The sequence below is a fragment of the Populus alba genome, chromosome 12 (assembly GCF_005239225.2).
Source record: "Populus alba chromosome 12, ASM523922v2, whole genome shotgun sequence".
NCBI classification, from domain to species: Eukaryota; Viridiplantae; Streptophyta; class Magnoliopsida; order Malpighiales; family Salicaceae; genus Populus; species Populus alba.
Window position 1 is genome coordinate 13388133 of NC_133295.1, and position 18780 is coordinate 13406912.

Genomic DNA, 18780 nt, shown 5'->3' on the forward strand with positions numbered 1-18780 from the left:
GTTATAATACCAAAAGGTATCATTGTTATGATACAAATACGAATCTCTTCCTTGATACTCTCGTGACTATCCAAAATCGTCACTATTGAAAGATAAGAATTGTGGAAAACTTTTCAATACTCCAAGAGCCAACTAGAAGGGACGTGTGTGTGGGGTAAGGAACGTGTGTGCGCGCACGTGTGAGAGAGAATCTGTGTAAGAGAGAGAAAACATAACGACTATTTTTTAAAATGATATTTTATTTAAAAATATTTTAAAATAATATTTTTTTATTTTTTTAAATTAAATTTTAATATTAAAACATCAAAACAATCCAATAAAACTAATAAAAAATTAATTTAAAAAATAATAATTAAATTTTTACAAAAACATGTTTCAAATAGAAGTGCTATATAATAAATATGATAATTACTGTAAACCCAAATTCAGTTAACCGACCAAAATATTCCCAAAGGAGTCAAGTCAACTCTAATAAAACACCAGAATTAAGAAATGCCCATGTCGGCGAATGTAGACTATAGAAATACATGGGCTGTCTCAAAAATTAACCATGGGCCTATTCTCGACAACCTGTTCATGGATATCAAATCTTACCATATATTTCCTTAATTTTAATTTTTATTTCTTGACAAGAATGCTCTTCAGATTAAAAACCTCCTAAAGCTTTGAAATGCAACCATTTTTTTTTTTAATGGCAGTAGATGTTTCTTCAGGGAAAAGGACATGTTTTCCGGTAGATATAATGCGATTCTCAATTGCATCCACCAACAAAATAAATTTTTAATCGAATCCATTCGAACATCGCCATAAAAGATCTCCACTTTTAAAATTAGGGGAAAAAAGCTACTCTGAGAAGAATAGGTCCTTATTTTCTTAATATTTTGAAGGCAAAAACTTCAATGCAAGGGCTAATTGAGTAATGTTTAATAAATGGAGGACTCAATTGAGATTTGTTTTTATTTGGGGTTCAATTGGGAAATAGCATATTCATTTCTTTAACAGGAAGATTTTCTTGGTAGGTGCATGTAACTGAGCCACAGAACTAGCCGGAAAAGGATGGTTGATGACATCCTTCAACATACCTTCCCCCTTTGGGGAATGATGTCTCTTCGATTAAACAAGGATTCAAATCATTTTAGGTAATGGGTTTGGTGCTTCTAATTCATAAAATATTTATTTTAATAGGGTGTCAATATTATAATTGAAAAGGTATTTTTTATATATTTTTAAATTTTATTTTAGATTAAAACTCTATCTACGAAAAAGAACCGTTTGAGAGAATGTAATAGCTTATATTTTTAAGAGTGCATCTGTCTTAAAAAATAATTAAATTGATTTTTTTAAATAATTTTAATAGGTTAGTGTTAGAAATAAAAAAAATATTTTCAAGTGAAATTTTTTATAACAATATTATGCATTGTAATATAAAATATATACTAAGTATATTTAATAAAAATACAAAATAATTCTTTATAGTAGAGTGATCATTTTTTGTTCGGTTTGGTTTTTATAAAAAAATAACCAAATCAAAATTTTAAAACAAAAAAACAAAACCGATTCAAACCGGTTTGACTCAAGTTTTTTCAGCTTGGCTTTGTTTTTTTTTCAGGTTTTGCTCGGTTTTTTTCGATTTTTTTTTTTCAATTTTAAACTTATAAAATCAAAACCGAACCAATCAGTTTTTTTTAAATTTAAATTGGTTTTTTTTACGATTTAGTTTTTTTAATTATTTTTTTTTAGTTTTCTCGATTTAATTAGTTTTTTGGTTTTTTTTACTCACTTTCTATTTTATAATATTTTTTTGTTAAATTAAAAAAGATAGTCCAACATGGCAAGCAAATTAAACTATGAAAGAAGTACAGAACCCGGAGAATATAATGAACTTTATGATGTGGTTTTATTTCAGTCAAATGTAGATAAGAAAAATAAAATGAGTAAAGAAATTAAAAGACAAGAAAGAAAAGAATGGCATCGAGTAAAGAGAAGGCGAGAGAAAATGAATGGCCTTATCTACCACGAAGAACATCTCTTTCTCCCCTTTGTCTTTCTTTGCCTCCTCCTGTGAAATTCTTCAATAAATACCATCACTCAAACTTATATTGAACCTTGACCTAACTAAATCACCAGATGAGAGGTTATATAAATTAACTTGGACTGATTTAAAATTAATTATTTTAATGTTTTAAGTTAGATTAGGTTTTTATTAGGTTATGAATTAACCTGCCAGATCGACTGGACTAAGAGTCTATTTGAAAGAGTGGTTACAGTTGTTTTTTAAAATGCTTTTTACTCGGAAATGTTTTAAAATATTATTTTTTTTATATCAAAATGATCTAAAAATACCTAAAAAATATTAATTTAAAATAAAAAATAAAATTTAAATTTAAATTTTATTAAAAGCATTTTTGAAACGCAAAAAACAAACAGGGCCTAACTCCTACTTGATTTAATTTGAAACTTGATCTAAATCAGTTTTGAGTCGGTGAGTTATTGGATCTACCTATCTGACCAGTCCGGGTTTAATATTTATGCTATTATTTTTTCTTTTTTTATCTATTTTTTTCAATAAGATAATTTAATCTTAATCGAAATATAAACTGAATTATCATAAAAATAATACATTAAGATTTTATTTTATTGTTTTAATGAGTTATTTTTAGGCCATGTTTCATTAATTGTTTGAAAATAATTTCTTTCCAACATGGACCATTGAGAATAATAACAATTACCATTCCAACCAAAGTTTTGAGGATTATATAATCTACAAATAGCCTAAAACAAGTTGCAACTAGAAATCAACATGGACCCATATTTTATCGTCGATAATATCCAACGACCCGTGAAATGCATTTCTTTTCTAAGAAAAAGTTGATGGGTCAATATCACACCACCATTTTTTCTTCCACATAAGACCTAACATTTGCCTTCTTCTACTCTAATATATCACAATCTTTGAATGTGAAATCAACCCATTTCTCTCTCTCTCTCCCCCTCCCTCCCTCTGGGATAATCTAAAACCTTCGTTGTCAGCTTCACAACCTTAAATATCAAATCCACTTGAAAAATGTCTTTGCCAACTTTGCATAGAACACAATTGTTTGAGTTTATAATTAAATTAATATGATTATTGTTGAGGTTATCTTTGTTAGTGTCTACACGGATGGATATAGAAGAGACAAAAATATATTTAGTTAAAGAGAGATAAAAATGATAATATAAAATAAATTTGTTTTTGAAATAGTTTTTATAATGAATTTTTATATTTTTAAAATAAAAAAAAATATGAATACATGATTCATTAAAGTTAACAAGTTATATCATGGATGTTTCATGGCCGGCTAGTAGATTGGGAAGACCTAAAATAAATCCTCTATAACAAAATAAATTGAAAGGGCAAGAGGGTAATAACAATGTCTTTTACTACTCAAATCCACTTTGGATTGTAATACTGAAATTACAATTTTACCTCTTGAACAAAAAACAATTGGCTTGGTTGTTGAGGGTAAAAAAGATTTTTTCATTAATGTACTGTAAAATGATAAAAATATTATTGGGGGAAAATAAACTTAAACCTCACAGATCTAATAAAAGATTAATTTTAAGTTGTAATTATTGAAAAATTATCTCAATTTATAATTTTAAGCTTTTAGGTAAAGTTTTAAGATATAATTTATATTATTTTTTAACACACACTCTTAAATAAAAGTTATTTGAGTTTGAAACTTATACATGATTTACATTACTTTATACTTAAGTTTTATAAAATAAATAAAAACAATGAGATTTTAACTCAGAATCGCTCTTATATTATATTAAATAATTATTCCAACCTAATAGTTTAATTTATTAAATAAAATTTTAAAATATAATTTATATTATGATATAATAATAATACATGAAAAATAGCCAGATTCCTCCCTAATACAAAAGAAAAGAAACTAATCTAAAACTTAATACAAAACAGACAAATCAAAGTACGTAAGTTTCGAAGTTTAAATTTGAGTTATCATTAGCTAAAGACAAAAGGAAGATCTCAACAATCTTAACAAAATATTGTGTTCTCTCCTTTCTTTTGAGTCTCTCTTCTCCTTTTTTTCTTTTGAACCCTTCTCTTTTCTTTGCTTGAATAACAATCATGATTGTTATTTTCTTTTATCTTCTTCAAAATACAATTCTGATCTAATTATTTTATTTTTCAAGATTGGTACTTTTTACCGTTTGCACTCAGCCCTTTGACCCCCTGGCCCCAAAAGACAAAATCTTGAATTGGACGCTGAAAAGCCTCTGATAATCAGCACCATGCAATATCATGTTTTTCTCCTCTGCTTCTCTGCATTGAACTTGGTGATTTCTGCAACTTCTGTTGATGTGTTTTACAACTAGTAGATTCCTTTGAATGACTTGTTGTGTTTTGGTCATGGTGGGTCCTGTTCAAGCTAGGCATTTCACATGCTTCGAGTTCCAAAAAATGTTTTTGATTGGTCCATTATCTAACTTGCATCTTCTTTTTAACGTTTTTTATGTAAAATTGTAGGGTTTTATTGGCGGGAGTTTTAACGGATGTAACTAATTTGAACCGGCCGGTCTACCTAAAGAAAATCACCCGCAAGTGGTGTTTGTCCTCATTGGTGTCTCTTTCTTCACCACTTTCTTGCTTCAATAGCTGTACTTTGTTATCTACTCTTGATCGTGAAAGAACGTCAATGAACCTTTTGGTACTTAATTCTTTGCTCCCAAACCAAACTCGAAGAAATGGCTTCCTTACATCAAATGCTCTCCGAGGAAGGATTTGAGCACAGAAAGTTCTTGAGAAGTAGAGACAGATTAACTAGACCAGAAGAGTCTGTAATATTGCCAAAACATATATGCCACGACCAAAAGAGGTTCAACTCTCCTAAGCAAAAGAACGATACGGGTTCCACGCGAAAAGGGTCGTCGATATTTTCGTCGAGGAGAGTGAGTTCGGATACGGAGAGGTTGCAGTCTAAGTCCTTGTTGAAGGGAGAGGAACCTGCAATTGATGTAATAGCTATTAGAGCAGTGGTATCTATACTTAGTGGTTATATAGGCAGGTACATAAAAGATGTGAGTTTTAGGGAGATGATTAGAGAGAAGTGCAACTCTTGCTTGGTGAGAAGAAGCAAGGGTTCGGATGATGGTAATTTTGTGAATATGGAAGTGGGAATGGAAAGCATTGAGAAGTTGGTTGAAGAGAAAGCAACGAGGAAGGAAGTGAAGATGGAGTCGTTGAAAAATTCAATTCAGCTTTTGAACATTGTTGCTTCATTGAATTCTAAGAAATCAAGGAAGGGTTCAACTTGTGGTGTACCCAATTCACATCTCTCAGCTTGTGCTCAATTGTACTTGTCAATTGTTTACAAGCTGGAGAAGAATAACATGATATCTGCTAGGCATCTACTTTATGTTTTCTGCGATTCGCCATTTCTAGCAAGGACTCACTTGCTTCCTGATCTTTGGGAGCATTTCCTTCTTCCCCATCTACTTCATCTTAAGGTTTGGTACCATGAGGAGCTTGAGGCTCTCTCGGACTCCCAGCATGTTGAGAAGGAAAGACGGATGAAAGCATTGAGCAAGGTCTATAATGACCAGATGGATATGGGAACCATCCAGTTTGCTCTGTACTATAACGAGTGGCTCAAGGTTGGGGGTAAAGCTCCTTCTGTTCCTGCTGTCCCTTTGCCATCCAGACCAAGTTATGCAACATCAATGAGGAGATCATCAGATTCTTATAACTCGCGTTCCTCCATCAACACAAACTTGTAAGTAATTGATTATCATTTCCAAGTATTTTTCAAAATTAGAGAAAAGGTCTTTACAGTTATGTTATTTGCTTCATGATTTTTGTTTTAATCTCAGCAGATACCGAGCTGTGTTTAACCCCACGCTAGAGCGCCAATCGAAGGACTTCGATTCTCGAAATAGAGCTTCAATGGATACATGGAGCACAGAGGAAGATAAAGTGTGCATAGATGAATACAAAGATTGCAGTTATGCTACTGTAAGTATCCCTTTGTCCCTATTCTCAAAACTCTGCTACTTTTTTCACTTGCCTATTTCTAACAAAATCTACTGCTTAATTGGAGAATATAATCAACAGACTTCTCGTTTTTACAGAATAATAAGACGAGGACTACTCGAAGGCCATCAAGTAAAAATTATGTTATTTCGAATCATGATATATGGCATGAGCCGCTGAAATCAGAACTCTTTAGGCTTTTTTCATGTCAAAGTGTGTCATCAGAATGCCTAGGGAATGGCAACATCATAGTCAAGAGTAATTCAATCAGGAATGAAGAGACAACCCATCTTCCTCCTATTGATCTAAGTAGAGCCATTAGCACTATTTGCTCCTCAGATAGTCTGACTGAGTGTGAAACTGCAATCCGTATCACTGCCAAAGCCTGGTTGGACTCCATTGGCAGTAATGTAATTGAAGGTGCTTTATCCAAAGCACCTGTGATTGAAGGATTGCTTGAGGTCTTGTTTGCTTCTACTGATGACGAAGTTCTAGAGCTGGCGATATCTATTATCGCAGAGCTCGTAGTAAGAAATGAAGCAAAGAGGTTAATAGTACTGAACTCTGATCCACAGCTCAAGATCTTCATGAAACTCTTAAAAAGTAACAGTTTGTTTCTTAAAGTTGCGGTTCTGCTTTACCTATTGAAGCCGAAGGCAAAACAGATGATATCTATAGAGTGGGTAGGACTAGTCCTACGAGTTTTAGAGTTTGGAGGCCAGCTGCAGACCCTATTCACCGTACGGTGCATGCCTGAAAAGGCAGCAATGTACTTCTTAGGCCAACTTCTAACAGGTTTTGATGAAGTTAGGAACTTAGAGAATGCTAGTCAAGTTGTTGCCCTGGGAGGATTGAGCTTCTTGGTGAGGACCTTTGAAATAGGAGACATTATTGAGAGAAATCATGCTGCTACACTCATGTCATGTTGCATTGGAGCTAATGGGAGCTCTCGGAACTACCTAGCTGAGAATTTGAACAAAGATTCTCTCCTTCAGCTCATTGTTCTCGGAATTCAGAAGAAATTTAAAGGATTTGTGTTCACTTTACTAGCCGATCTACTGTGCCTGAGTAGGTATGAATTTTCCAGTTTCTCTTCAGTAAAACATTTTTGGTAAGTTTACTATTCATTTTGTATTCTGATTAATCTGAGGAAATGATAGCAGACGAACGTGGATCATCAAATTCTTAACTGGACTCGGTAATGGATGGGGTGGCTTGAACACCATGCACATCTTTCTAGTCTATCTCCAGAGAGCTTCACCTGAAGAACGTCCGCTGGTTGCAGCAGTTCTCTTACAGCTTGATCTTATGGTAAGTACATTTTTAAGTAAGCCAAAGGTCCATATTTGGCGCCGAAATCAAAATGCTATTTTATAACAGTTTGGTTTCAAAATCTTGAACAATAAATAGAAGTGATGTTGCAGGGAGATCTTTCGCAGTCCAATTTATATAGGGAAGAAGCAGTTGAGGCAATCACAGAATCTTTAGAGTGTCATAATTGTAGCACCAAGGTTCAAGAACAATCGGCGAAAGCTCTCTTGATGTTGGGAGGCTGCTTTTCATACTCTGGAGAGGTATTAGCAGAAGAATGGCTTTTACGACAAGCAGGTTTCCACGAGAGATTACGGGGATCATTTCAACGCAAGGAGATAGTTGATGGGAACTTGGTAAGCTTTAATATAGCTTCGTACCAGCAAAATGAATTCACTTTTAGAAAAGATTTCATTCTGAAGCACACGGTAGGAGAGGTCTCTCTGGTGCTGCAATTTTTATTTTGTAACATTAGTCTAACAAATGAGGAAGCAACAGTTTGCTGATATAACAAAGTTCCAACACTCATGTGTAATGATTGCTTGTGCATTTTTAATGGTCAAACTAGAATGAAGAGGAAGATGCAATGGAAGATTGGCAAAGGAAAGTAGCAGTAGTTTTGCTCAACAGTGGCGGAAAGAGGTTTTTGTCTGCCCTTTCCAATTCCATTGCCAATGGCATCCCGATTTTAGTACAATCAAGCCTCTTCACTGTTGCATGGATGAGAAGAATCCTGCTTCCAGTCAGAAATGAAAATTCATACTTAACAATAACTCCGCGGCTTACAGAATCACCACATTATGACAGAGCTCTTAATGGAAGAATGAATCCATCTTTTTCACAGCAACATCTCATAAAAAATTCAGGTACAGTGTTCTTGATCGATGAATTTTGTGTGGAAAGCTTTTTAAAGGGTCTTTACTTTCTGTTTTCTTGCAAAGAGAGCAGGCAACTTGGTCACAAATTGCCTCAAAACCTATCAAGGAAACATGGACTTTATGCCAACTAAAGCTGAGCTTAAAAGAATCATTCTAGTTCTAACATGTCTGCAATGTGTACGAACCTGTCATATCTGATCAGAAGGTTGTTTCTCTCCTTAAACCTTTAATTTTCTGTTGACAGAATCTCTCTCTATGCTTTCAACATTGAATAAAGAGTTGATAGATCCTCTTCGAAATCCTTTATGACAAGGATATCTTATCAGCCTATCTTTTCAATCAACACAAGCAATCACAGGAATCAAGAAATGCAACCAAAACACTGACAACCTGAATTCCTATTGCGCGATCATCATCGCCAAGTTGTAGGTCAGAATTCTTGTTCCTCCAGAGGAGTTTGATACATGTTAATCTTTTTGCCTTCCTACTTTTAGTCATGTTCTTTGTTTCTGAAGGCATTTCTACTGCATAGTAATGGTTCCAGTGCAAGTTCTTTCTCTTCACTGGCATTGATTTTGTAAGAGAAGGCATGTATTGAAGTGGATTTCTCCAATCACAACAACAGCTATAGATTGATGAGATAATATTCTTCTGTATCCACCTCAATAGCCTGAAAGGACATGGCTCGGAATTTCACGTTGTCTGTCAAGAACATTATCTCTGCAGCTTTCCAACTCACCCCACCGCTCGGACACATGCAATGGCCACCACCTACAGTGCCATTGCTGATTACAATTATCTCCATTTGGCCAAACCTGGCCTGTCACTCCACCATTCATCTGTGCCAGGGTACAGATTTACAATTCAAATTTATGCAGGAGTCTTTCTCAACTATGCGATGCCCATGTTCAGTGAATCTACTGATATCACCTAAAAACAACAAATTTTAGGGTTCTGGCCTGGCCTGGCACTGCCCTTTAGTGAAAAGAGAGCATATAATTCCAAACACAAAAAATTGCAGCATGAGCTGCAATTAACAGAAAGAAAGCATTTCCCATCAAATTTTATGTAGACAGTCTTCTTCGTGTTCTTGGGGTCCCCCCATCACTTGCAGAATATGCAAAGCAATGGTCCCTGTTCCACATGAATGACTCCATGCCCTAATTAGTACCTTATAGAACGAAAATACAATATTCCACATTAATCTGAACCATAGAATCAAGAGAAACTCATGCTTCCAGAAATCTTAAAAGAAATCTAATAAAATAGAATAAATTCAATGACAATATAAAAAAAAAAAAAAAAATCATCATCGTAACTGGAACACTTGTGGTCCGCTACTGTCATTGGATTTTCTTACAACGAGTGTACTCTGCATCCACTTTGGAAAATTAGAGGTTTAGGGAGTCAAAATCATCATCTTCTGATTTTTTTGACAGCGTATGCGGGTAGGTTTTTATACACTTGTAATAGTTTCACTATTCTTCTCTCGACTACAAGAACTGAAGATCACAGTGTTATTTGTATTAACAGTAAAGCATCTCAGTTTTAAGAGAAAAAAAATTATTTTAAAATTTGTTTTCATTCAATTTTATTTTTTAATATATTATTGATTTTAAATGGATTATTTTTCAATTTTTTTCTTCTATAAAAATATTATAGTTTCAAATAAATATTTTAATATTTAATTTTTACAAACGTCTATTTTACTATCATATGATTAAATAAAAAAATAATTAAAAAAATATTTTTTAATTGAAATTCATGATCCAAGTCAAGTTAAGTCACAAATTTCAATTCATTATATTATTGTCTCAATATAAAAAAAATATTATTTTAATTTTTTTTAAAAATCATAATATTTTTATCGTTATTCATATTGATTTTTTTTTATTTATAATATCAACTTGATTATGTAGAGTCAACTCCCAAGCTAGGTGATTTAAAACATGAATTAGACAAAAAATAAAAATAGGTAAATTCAGTTTAATAACAATAACAATTGTTATTCTTTGAATCTTAAAAAGAATTTATCTCAACCAGATGCAGAAAACTATTTGTTCATTCTTGCTTTGTCTTTTCTTGTGATCGTATGTTGGTCCTTCGCCACATGTGAATAAACAAGGATGTAGCTGTGATTAAATTAAATGGAATTCATTTGTAGGAAATAAATAATTAGACAAATTACTTGCAGTTTCTATGTTATGCATGTCATCTTTCTATACCCTACTGGACGCGTCAGATTTCAAAGATTCTGCTTGATCTGGATTCTTTTGCTTTGTTGGAATCATTGGGGGAGATTAACTTGAATGTACAGTGGAAGACGAGGCTGAGAAAACAAAAAAAACTTCAGGCTTCGAATCCAAACCTACTCGGAATCACAAGAGGTTTTTTTTGTTTGGATCATAACCATCATCCCCTCGGTACACAAGTAAAAAATTCACAAAATATCATGTGAATATCCAAGACAATTCGAAATCTTTGCTACAGCTTAACCTAAAGATTCTGAGAGACAGGACTCCGAGATTTCGATAGAGCCATGAGCTCGTGGCCTTTGCTTTCAACTTCAAAATGAAAAATCCCCACTCATTATTGGTGAAAGTGCAAGAATCCTTTGAAAATGATAAAAAGCTGCTAATAAAACGAATGTATTATTCTTGATGTTGACTTGCACAAGCATTTTGAAGGGTCAATAAATAGATAGCAGGGCAAATCACATTAGGACTAACAGGAGGGATAGCTGATAAGATACAAATGATGAATCACAAGCCATATTAACAACATCAAAAGAAACATAGTTTTAAATTCAAAACCAACAATGTCAACCGGCATAACGACGTTTTAAAACACACGAGGCTTAGTAATAGAAACCAAGAAACACAAAGAAAACAGCCATCCAAACAGAAAACAAACCTAAAAGACATGCCATTCCTCCGATTCCCATGGTCTGCAACCATGGTAGATACAGAAGAATTTGTGACTAGTTAGATTCACGCACAAACTCCTTCACTAATTTTTTATTTGCTTAGAAAAGGAGCGAGTTTGCGTAACATCATTTCAAAAAGAGATGAGGTGGTGATCTCCTTCACTGCCAGAATAGATGGGAACTTGCCGAAAGATTTTCACAGGCAATCTCTTTCACTGCCTGAAGTGATGGAGACTGGCCAATAGATTTTCAAACAAAATACATGATGTTTTCCAGGTCTGCATGCAGCATACAGAACCTCTCTTCCAACGAAGCTCCCAGTGACAGAGATGATAAAGTCCTTGAAGATGATGAAGATGATACAGAAGATGGAGACTGCCCTTCCATTAATGCCTCATGGTAGAGCCTTCCTCTATAAGCAACAAGGTCAGCATAGTACACTGGTGGAACTAACGACACAGGTTTTGTGCAACGAGCAAATGTAAAGCACATGTCATATATGAGCTTCTGCAACTGGTCAGAACTGAGGCCATGCTCATCCCATAGAACATGGTAATGTGTGGGCTTGCTTGTCCCAAGGCTTCCGTAGTGGCTGCAGAGGTAAAAATCAAACTCGAAAGGATGGACAATTTTTGTGTCCACAACTGTGCCCGGAGACACATTGCCTATACGCCCCCCGTCCTCAAGAAAAAGACGAGTCTGGTGCCGCTTCTGGGCAACAATGAGTGTGATGGTTGGGGTGTACATGATTGACCTGAACGCCCTCTTGATGTCCATTAACTCGTCATTGAGAACCATATCAAACTGGCCCTCACTGACCCCATCACGGAATATCACAATCTTCTCAGGTTTTGCTTTATTGAGCCGAAAATAAAATTCAACAAGCTCCAAACACATATCACCAAAATTCAGAATCTTCTCACAGCGATGGTCCTGAGGACGAACTCGAGCTGCATAGCGATTTGCAGCTGGCCAATTTGTAGTACCAACAACAGCAGCAATGGATGGACTTGTTGTGTTTCGAGCAGCAGGATGGTTGACATCAGCCCCGATAAACATGACGTGGTTTTCATCCCCAAAGTATGGAAGTCTGTCGCTGAGCTCTGCATTGCTTCCTCCAAGCTTAGCATTAATCTTGAGACCAATATTGGCAAGGTACTGATCATTTACTTTATTCGCAGAAGTAGACAGGCAGCATTGTGTCACAATACCAACTTTGGTTTCAGAAATCCATTTGAGATACTTGTAACCAGAATCCTTCTTTGACATGACACAGAGAAGAAACTGTAACTGGCCTCCAGAGATTTTGCGAGCCCGGTCATTGACACTTTCAAGGAGTTCATGAAGCGTATCAACATTAGAGAACAACCGCATGCTAGCAGGTTCATAAAAGAGAGGCTCTTCCATGTGAATCCCCAGTTTCAGGAACCGAGCAATAAGCTTTGGGATGAAATTGTCAGCATTTAATCGATATCGATAATCATCAGAGCTGAAGTCAAGAACAGCCCATCGCTCAATTGGTTTCCCTTCCACCACTCCTTTTCTAACAAGATTCCATTGACACTTCTCGTCAACAGGTATTTTCATCACCCTTCCATTTGGAGCACCTACCTTCAATTCAGGCGGCCCGATCACACGACCTACCACCAGGGTCATATCCATGCTGACTTCCATTCCAAAATTTCGGATAATCTCTCCACTGCAAATAAAATAATAAAAAACATGATAAACTAATCCACAATTTTAACCAAGAATATCATATCACAAGTAACTTAACATAGAGAGATATCCACTTGCTTCTATGAATTTTACAAGATTTTTTCATGTAAGATGATGCAAGCATACCATGCAGAAATATAAAATTCAGTAACTTGAAATTTTATGACAGAAAAGTGGTCATTCTGAGATGCTCAGATATGCATTGTATGCTCCTCCATCAACAACCACCATCTATTCAAGCTGCACATGCTATAAACCACACACTAGTTTGAGCAGCACCTGAACTCACCAGTATGCCACGCCATACTAGGCCAAAATCCATAAATACACAGAGCATAAAGGACTAGGATGAATCAATGACATTGCCCATGATGGCAAATAATCCTGGTTGCTCAGAAAATTTGCAGCAGAGAAATGAAGTTTTTGTGAAGTACAATAAAAAAACTTTGCTCTAAGCAGTTTAATCAAATGCACTCATGCCATTTAATTAAATATATAATGGGTAAACACATCAAGGATGAAAAATTTATAAGCATAATGCAACGTGACAGCCAATCAGAAAACCATCTCTATTTTTATTGTTCTAAGTGAAGCAAATAGAACATCTGTAAGTAAAAATACAACCTCCAATCATGTATTGAAATGAAAAGGCAACATGTTGCAAATACATACCCTAAAGGTCCATCTCCATCCCGTACCATACTGCATATTGTTTTCTGTCTATCCTTGGCCGTGGCTAGTGAGATGTCCTTCAACATCTGGGCTTCGTCTTTCTGCAGATGCTCTTTTGGAAATACTTGCCCTTCAACCAAGACACAGTACTCCATCGGTACATAGTTTCTCATGTTGCTTTTCATTTCTAGGCAAGGGATATCTTGATGCACTATATCTCTGCCATATTTTTGCCTGAAATAATCAACAAGCCTAACATTCTGTGAAGCCTTGCCATCTGGATCTTCTTGAGAAAATGTAATATCTCGTGTGTCATCTCTCGTCAACCCAACAATAACATATTTTTGCTTGGTGACACGGTGAGTCACTCTAACTTTGAGTCCTTTCAATGCAATTTCCACACCTCTCCTACATCTTCTAAAATTATTTAAATTAAACCCAGAAATATGTTTTGTCAAGAAATCTATCACAGAAACTGGCTCGTGAAATGACAGAACAGAATAATCCAAGCATATAACTGCGCCCTGGGAGGTCGGCTTGAGGCTATGTTGACAACCTTTAGATGCTATGATTCCATACCCAAGGTTATCTTGGTGAGCTCTAACAGAATGGAAGCCACGACCAACAGAGATCATCGTCCTAGCTGGGTGCTCTTTCACCACCACATCCATCCCTTGCAGTATGTCACGAGGTACTGAACGAAGTGTCCCATCCAAGTAATCCTTCAGCTTGCGCAGCTGAAGTTCATTCACAAGCTTTATGGTAAACAGGTAAGAACGTGGTTTCGCATCTTCTGCCTCAGAGACCTCCACTCTAAATGTTCCTGTGGGCAAGGGAACTGCACTGAAAATGTTCTTCTCCCTGTCATAGGCAGTCTTACCTAAAGGAAACTGCGAGGGATCATCAGTAAATAACTTATCCCTGATCATTGTTAAAATGGACTTTGAAATTTTCCCAGGCCGACCATGCTTGGGAGGCACTTCTTGTTTGATATCAACATCATAATGCCTTATGATACTCTTAGGACTGAACTTAACAGGAAAGTGATTAACAAGAAGCCTGGGGGTTCGGACCGCCAGTTGGCCACCTGTATCTGGTCGTTGAACCGGACTAACCCTATTAGCATTGTCCAAAGAGGAAGAAGCCAAACCTTTTGGCATGTTAGGAGCTGCAAAGAAAAGAGAGCTTATTTCATTAAGGTTTCCAACTTGTTATAACTTCAAAAGTATCCATTTGCTTCTATTAAAAATTATGGACTAGTGGAATTGACAAGGATATTCAGCATATAGTTGTTCTATTGGCAGTTGCCCTGAATTCATATTCATCAAGATTTAAAAGACAATACAAAGAAGATACTATCAATAACTTTCTTGATGTGCCAAATTGTTAATGAAGACAAACATTGGAAGTGCGCATAAAATAACTATCATGATTTCATTGCCACATTGTAGCAAGCTACAGATAATAACAATCTGGACTTAGATGAACTATGAACTTCAAGCATAACAACATCCACTGAGTTCTAAATCCATGTTGTTTAAAGCAACACTAGGACAGCAAAAAGATGCAAAAACCTCTAATCGTAGCCATGAACACACTATCAAGGAGATTTATCCTCATTTTTAAACAATTTAAGAAAAAAAATCAAAATCAAAATGACAGATCCACAAAATACAGAGCACCACTACTTGGAATGAAGTTGACCAAGTAACAGGAAAAACTTCGCTACTTAGGACATACTAACTGTCTTGCATAAGTGAGTTAAATAGCACCAACCAAAACAAAAGGGCACAACTAGGCAAAACTCAATGGCCGACTACAGAGCATAAAGCCCTGGATGGGGATATGGCAAGTAAATAACCTTGATTATGCCATCTGATTTCTTTTTTCCCAATTTTAAAATAGGAATGGTTAATAAATAAGAAGATGAAAACAAAATTAATTACATTTAGAAATGACCCCTTTAAAGTTCCAAATTTGGGAAACATGCTTGTATCAGCTAGTTAGGTTATTTAAGTTATAATTCTGGTGTGCCTAAAGCTGCACCATGGTCCTCAAAACATATTTAGAAGCCATGATTAGGTTGTCAACGATTACATTTCTCGTCAAGTATAGTGGCTTGTTGATCACTCGCCAACCTATCAAAATTTCACTAAGTTTGAGGCGGTTCCTAGAAAGGAAGAGAGTAATTTATCCAGCAACCAAGATAAGAACACCACCCCCCCCCCCTTTTCTTCCCCCCAACACGAACACGTAAAAAAAAGAGAGCAAAATAATTAGTTAATGATTAATGCACTTCCACTTGAAAGGCGTCATTCCAGTTTGGTAATTAACAACAAAGTACAAAAGACCCAAGTACTGTGACCAAAATACAGACAAGTCATGAATATTACTCCTATTTCAGAAGCAATTCACACAAAGTTCATTAAATAAACTACTAACACAAAGCCACAGAACTCAGAAACCGAGAAACACAAGCTATAAATTCAGTCTGAACTGTAACTCTTCCAACACTAAATATATTCAGAACAACAGAAAAAATTAAAACCCAGAAACCAAAATCCCTTCTTTTTCTCCAACTTCAAAAAATTCAACAAAAAGTTTCACACTTGAACCAAAACGACATATTATTTCACCAAACCGCACAAATAAAAATCGCAACCGTTTCATATTTCCTGCAAACCATCAGCGACCAAACCAACACACAAATAGCAATATAATTGACAAACAAAAAAAAAAACTTACTTGGGACAAGATCATCATTAGAATTTCTAGATGGACCCACATTGCCATCCCTTGAGGGTCCCTTTCCTCCCTTAGTTTCTGACACCAGATCCCTACCTCTTTCTTCAACGCCGCGACGACCAACTTCACAACCCCTTTTAGGCCCCGTTTCACTACTTTGATTGGGTGGACCACCTCCATGCCGCTCTGATTGTGCCCCAACACCACCGCCACTGCCACCCTTTGTAGCCCACACTCCCCCAACACTTTGACCAGGCATACCACCACCACCACCACTACTATGCCCACCCCTTGTAGCCCACACTCCACCACCACTTTGACCAGGCGCACCACCACCAAAACTTTGACCAGGTGTACCACCACCACCACCATGCCCTCCCCTTGTTGCCCACACTCCACCAACACTTTGACCAGGCGTACCACCACCACCACCAAGACTTTGACCAGGCGTACCACCACCACCACCAAGACTTTGACCAGGTGTACCACCACCACCACCATGCCCACCCCTTCCTGCCCACACTCCACCAACACTTTGACCAGGTGTGCCGCCACCACCTTGATTGTTTGGTCTCCAATGCTGACGTGGATAGCCACCACGACCCCCATCATACCCTCCACGACCACCGTCTGTGCCCCCACGACCCTCTTCATGCCCTCCACGACCACCGTCTGTGCCACCACGACCCCCGCCATACCCTCCACGACCCCCGCCTGTGCCTCCGCGACCACCGTCTGTGCCACCACGACCCCCGCCATACCCTCCACGACCACCGTCTGTGCCACCACGACCCCCGCCATACCCTCCACGACCACCGTCTGTGCCACCACGACCCCCATCATACCCACCACTACGACCACCATCTCTTCCTCTTCTACCACCACTGTTCCTACCACCATGACCACCTCTTCCCGCACCTCTATATTCTCCTCTCTCCATTGGACAAATCGGGAGTAACTTGGTAATAAACCGGGTGTTAACTCAGCAAACAGTAAAAAACCAAATGAGATTTCTCGGTACAATGCAAGAAAGTTGCAAATTTCTTAGTGATGAAGAATTCTTACACTAATTTAGTGAAGAAAAAATTGTGCTTTTGGTGAGTTTGGTTCTTATAAATAAAATGTTAGCTTTCGGTTTAGAACTTGGGATCGGGAGGAAAGCACTTAGCAGGTGGGAGGTGTAAAAACCCCAAAATATCCTTAACTTTCTTTTTAATAATTTAATACTTTTTTTATTAACAGCAAAAAAACGTATATATTCTTAAAATAAAACTAGGTCGGTGACCGTGTTATGTCATTATTATTTTTTAGCGCATAAAAGAAATGTTTGGATGAAGATAATATTTTAAAAGAAGTTAGAAAAACTTGATACTCAAGTTATTAACTCTCATAATTTGATTTAAATTATATACAATAATAACATACAAACTATAAAAAAATATTTGACAATAATCAATAAAAATAAATAAGTCATCAATAACTTGCAATAAAAAATAATTGTTGGAAACTCATCATTAATCTATTGGAGACATTACTCATCACAAAAAAACAAAAAACCTTTATGAGATAATTCAAACCTAATTGCAAAACTTTGGATGATGACATGAGAAGTTACATGGGTCGCTGGAGCAACTATTTGAAAAAAAAAGTTAAATAAAATAAAATAAAGTGAGCATTTATTTATATTAAATAAATCAATTTTATTTTATTAAAGAATAAAATTTATTTAAAAAATAAGTTTAACAAAGAATAACAAGTAAAAGGAGTTGATGTGACTTCATTAAAAAAAACATAATAAAACCAAGGTCATAGAAAGCATTAAAAAAAAAAAGCTCAATTTCCAATTAAATAAATATTATAGGATGAAATTGAAAAAAAAATTATTATAAAAAAAAAAAATCTTAGGCAAACCTCGTGAAACCGGCTTAATTTTCCAAAGCTTGTAACCATGAAATCTTAAACATGAGGTTAACTAGGAAGCTTAAATTCAAATCAATTAAATATTGAAGAACTAAATCATGTAAAAAAAAAAATGTCAATTTTCAAATTTCCACAAAGCAAAAAAAAAAACAAATAAAAGAATGATGATAAGATTTATTAGAAAACAAAAATTTAAGGAGGGTGGAATCTCAAAAAATGCAACTATAAAAACTATCTTAGATTTAAAAATAGCAATAAAAATAAAAATAAAATTTGAAAAAATAAAAAATTAAATAAGATGAAATTGAAATAAAAATATAATTCAATTAATTATTTCAAAAAAATATAACCAAAGGAACAAATATTAAATAAAAAAGAAATAAAAGTTTAGGGGGGCGTTTAAAAATGAGGTGGTAGGGTGCAAATACCGAGAAAAAACAAGGAAAAGAAAAAAAAAAAATGATCACCGGTGACAAAACAAAGTTCTTATTGTTGCAAGCATCACATATCCATGGAAAATATGTCGAGACGAAGCTGGAGCAACCCTATAAAAGAATTTTTTACCGCTGAAA

The 18780-nt window shown here is 35.6% G+C and overlaps 2 protein-coding genes across 4 annotated transcripts; one reads left to right on the forward strand and one right to left on the reverse strand.

The window, feature by feature from the left end:
- Positions 1-4667: 4667 nt before the first annotated feature.
- Positions 4668-8882, forward strand: LOC118031180 (uncharacterized). 3 transcript variants are annotated; one of them, XM_035035517.2, is made up of 7 exons: positions 4668-5780; positions 5878-6019; positions 6136-7109; positions 7198-7348; positions 7462-7704; positions 7917-8214; positions 8471-8882. In XM_035035517.2, exons 1-7 carry the CDS (start codon positions 4753-4755, stop codon positions 8533-8535), a joined length of 2901 nt encoding a protein of 966 aa, XP_034891408.1. In that variant the 5' UTR covers positions 4668-4752; the 3' UTR covers positions 8536-8882. The 3 variants fall into 3 exon arrangements, with proteins under 3 accessions (XP_034891408.1, XP_034891409.1, XP_034891410.1); XM_035035518.2 differs by having other exon boundaries at positions 4669-5780; positions 7201-7348; XM_035035519.2 differs by having other exon boundaries at positions 4669-5780; positions 5881-6019.
- Positions 8883-11000: 2118 nt separating this feature from the next.
- LOC118031176 (protein argonaute 2) lies at positions 11001-17424 on the reverse strand. The gene is made up of 3 exons (XM_035035509.2): positions 16289-17424; positions 13544-14711; positions 11001-12851 (listed from the first exon to the last, which is right to left on the reverse strand). The coding sequence occupies exons 1-3, from the start codon at positions 17226-17228 to the stop codon at positions 11402-11404; spliced, it is 3558 nt and encodes a 1185-aa protein (XP_034891400.1). The 5' UTR covers positions 17229-17424; the 3' UTR covers positions 11001-11401.
- Between the last annotated feature and the right edge of the window lie 1356 nt (positions 17425-18780).

Excerpts from the sequence above, each read along its gene's own strand:
- LOC118031180 (XM_035035517.2), top strand. The coding sequence starts at position 4,753 with ATGGCTTCCTTACATCAAATGCTCTCCGAGGAAGGATTTGAGCACAGA. Across the intron at positions 7,110-7,197 it reads GATCTACTGTGCCTGAGTAG|CAGACGAACGTGGATCATCA; the intron begins GTATGAATTTTC and ends AGGAAATGATAG. Across the intron at positions 8,215-8,470 it reads ACATCTCATAAAAAATTCAG|AATCTCTCTCTATGCTTTCA; the intron begins GTACAGTGTTCT and ends TTCTGTTGACAG.
- LOC118031176 (XM_035035509.2), bottom strand. The coding sequence starts at position 17,228 with ATGGAGAGAGGAGAATATAGAGGTGCGGGAAGAGGTGGTCATGGTGGT. Across the intron at positions 14,712-16,288 it reads TAATGATGATCTTGTCCCAA|CTCCTAACATGCCAAAAGGT; the intron begins GTAAGTTTTTTT and ends TTTTCTTTGCAG. Across the intron at positions 12,852-13,543 it reads GATGGAGATGGACCTTTAGG|TGGAGAGATTATCCGAAATT; the intron begins GTATGTATTTGC and ends TTTTATTTGCAG.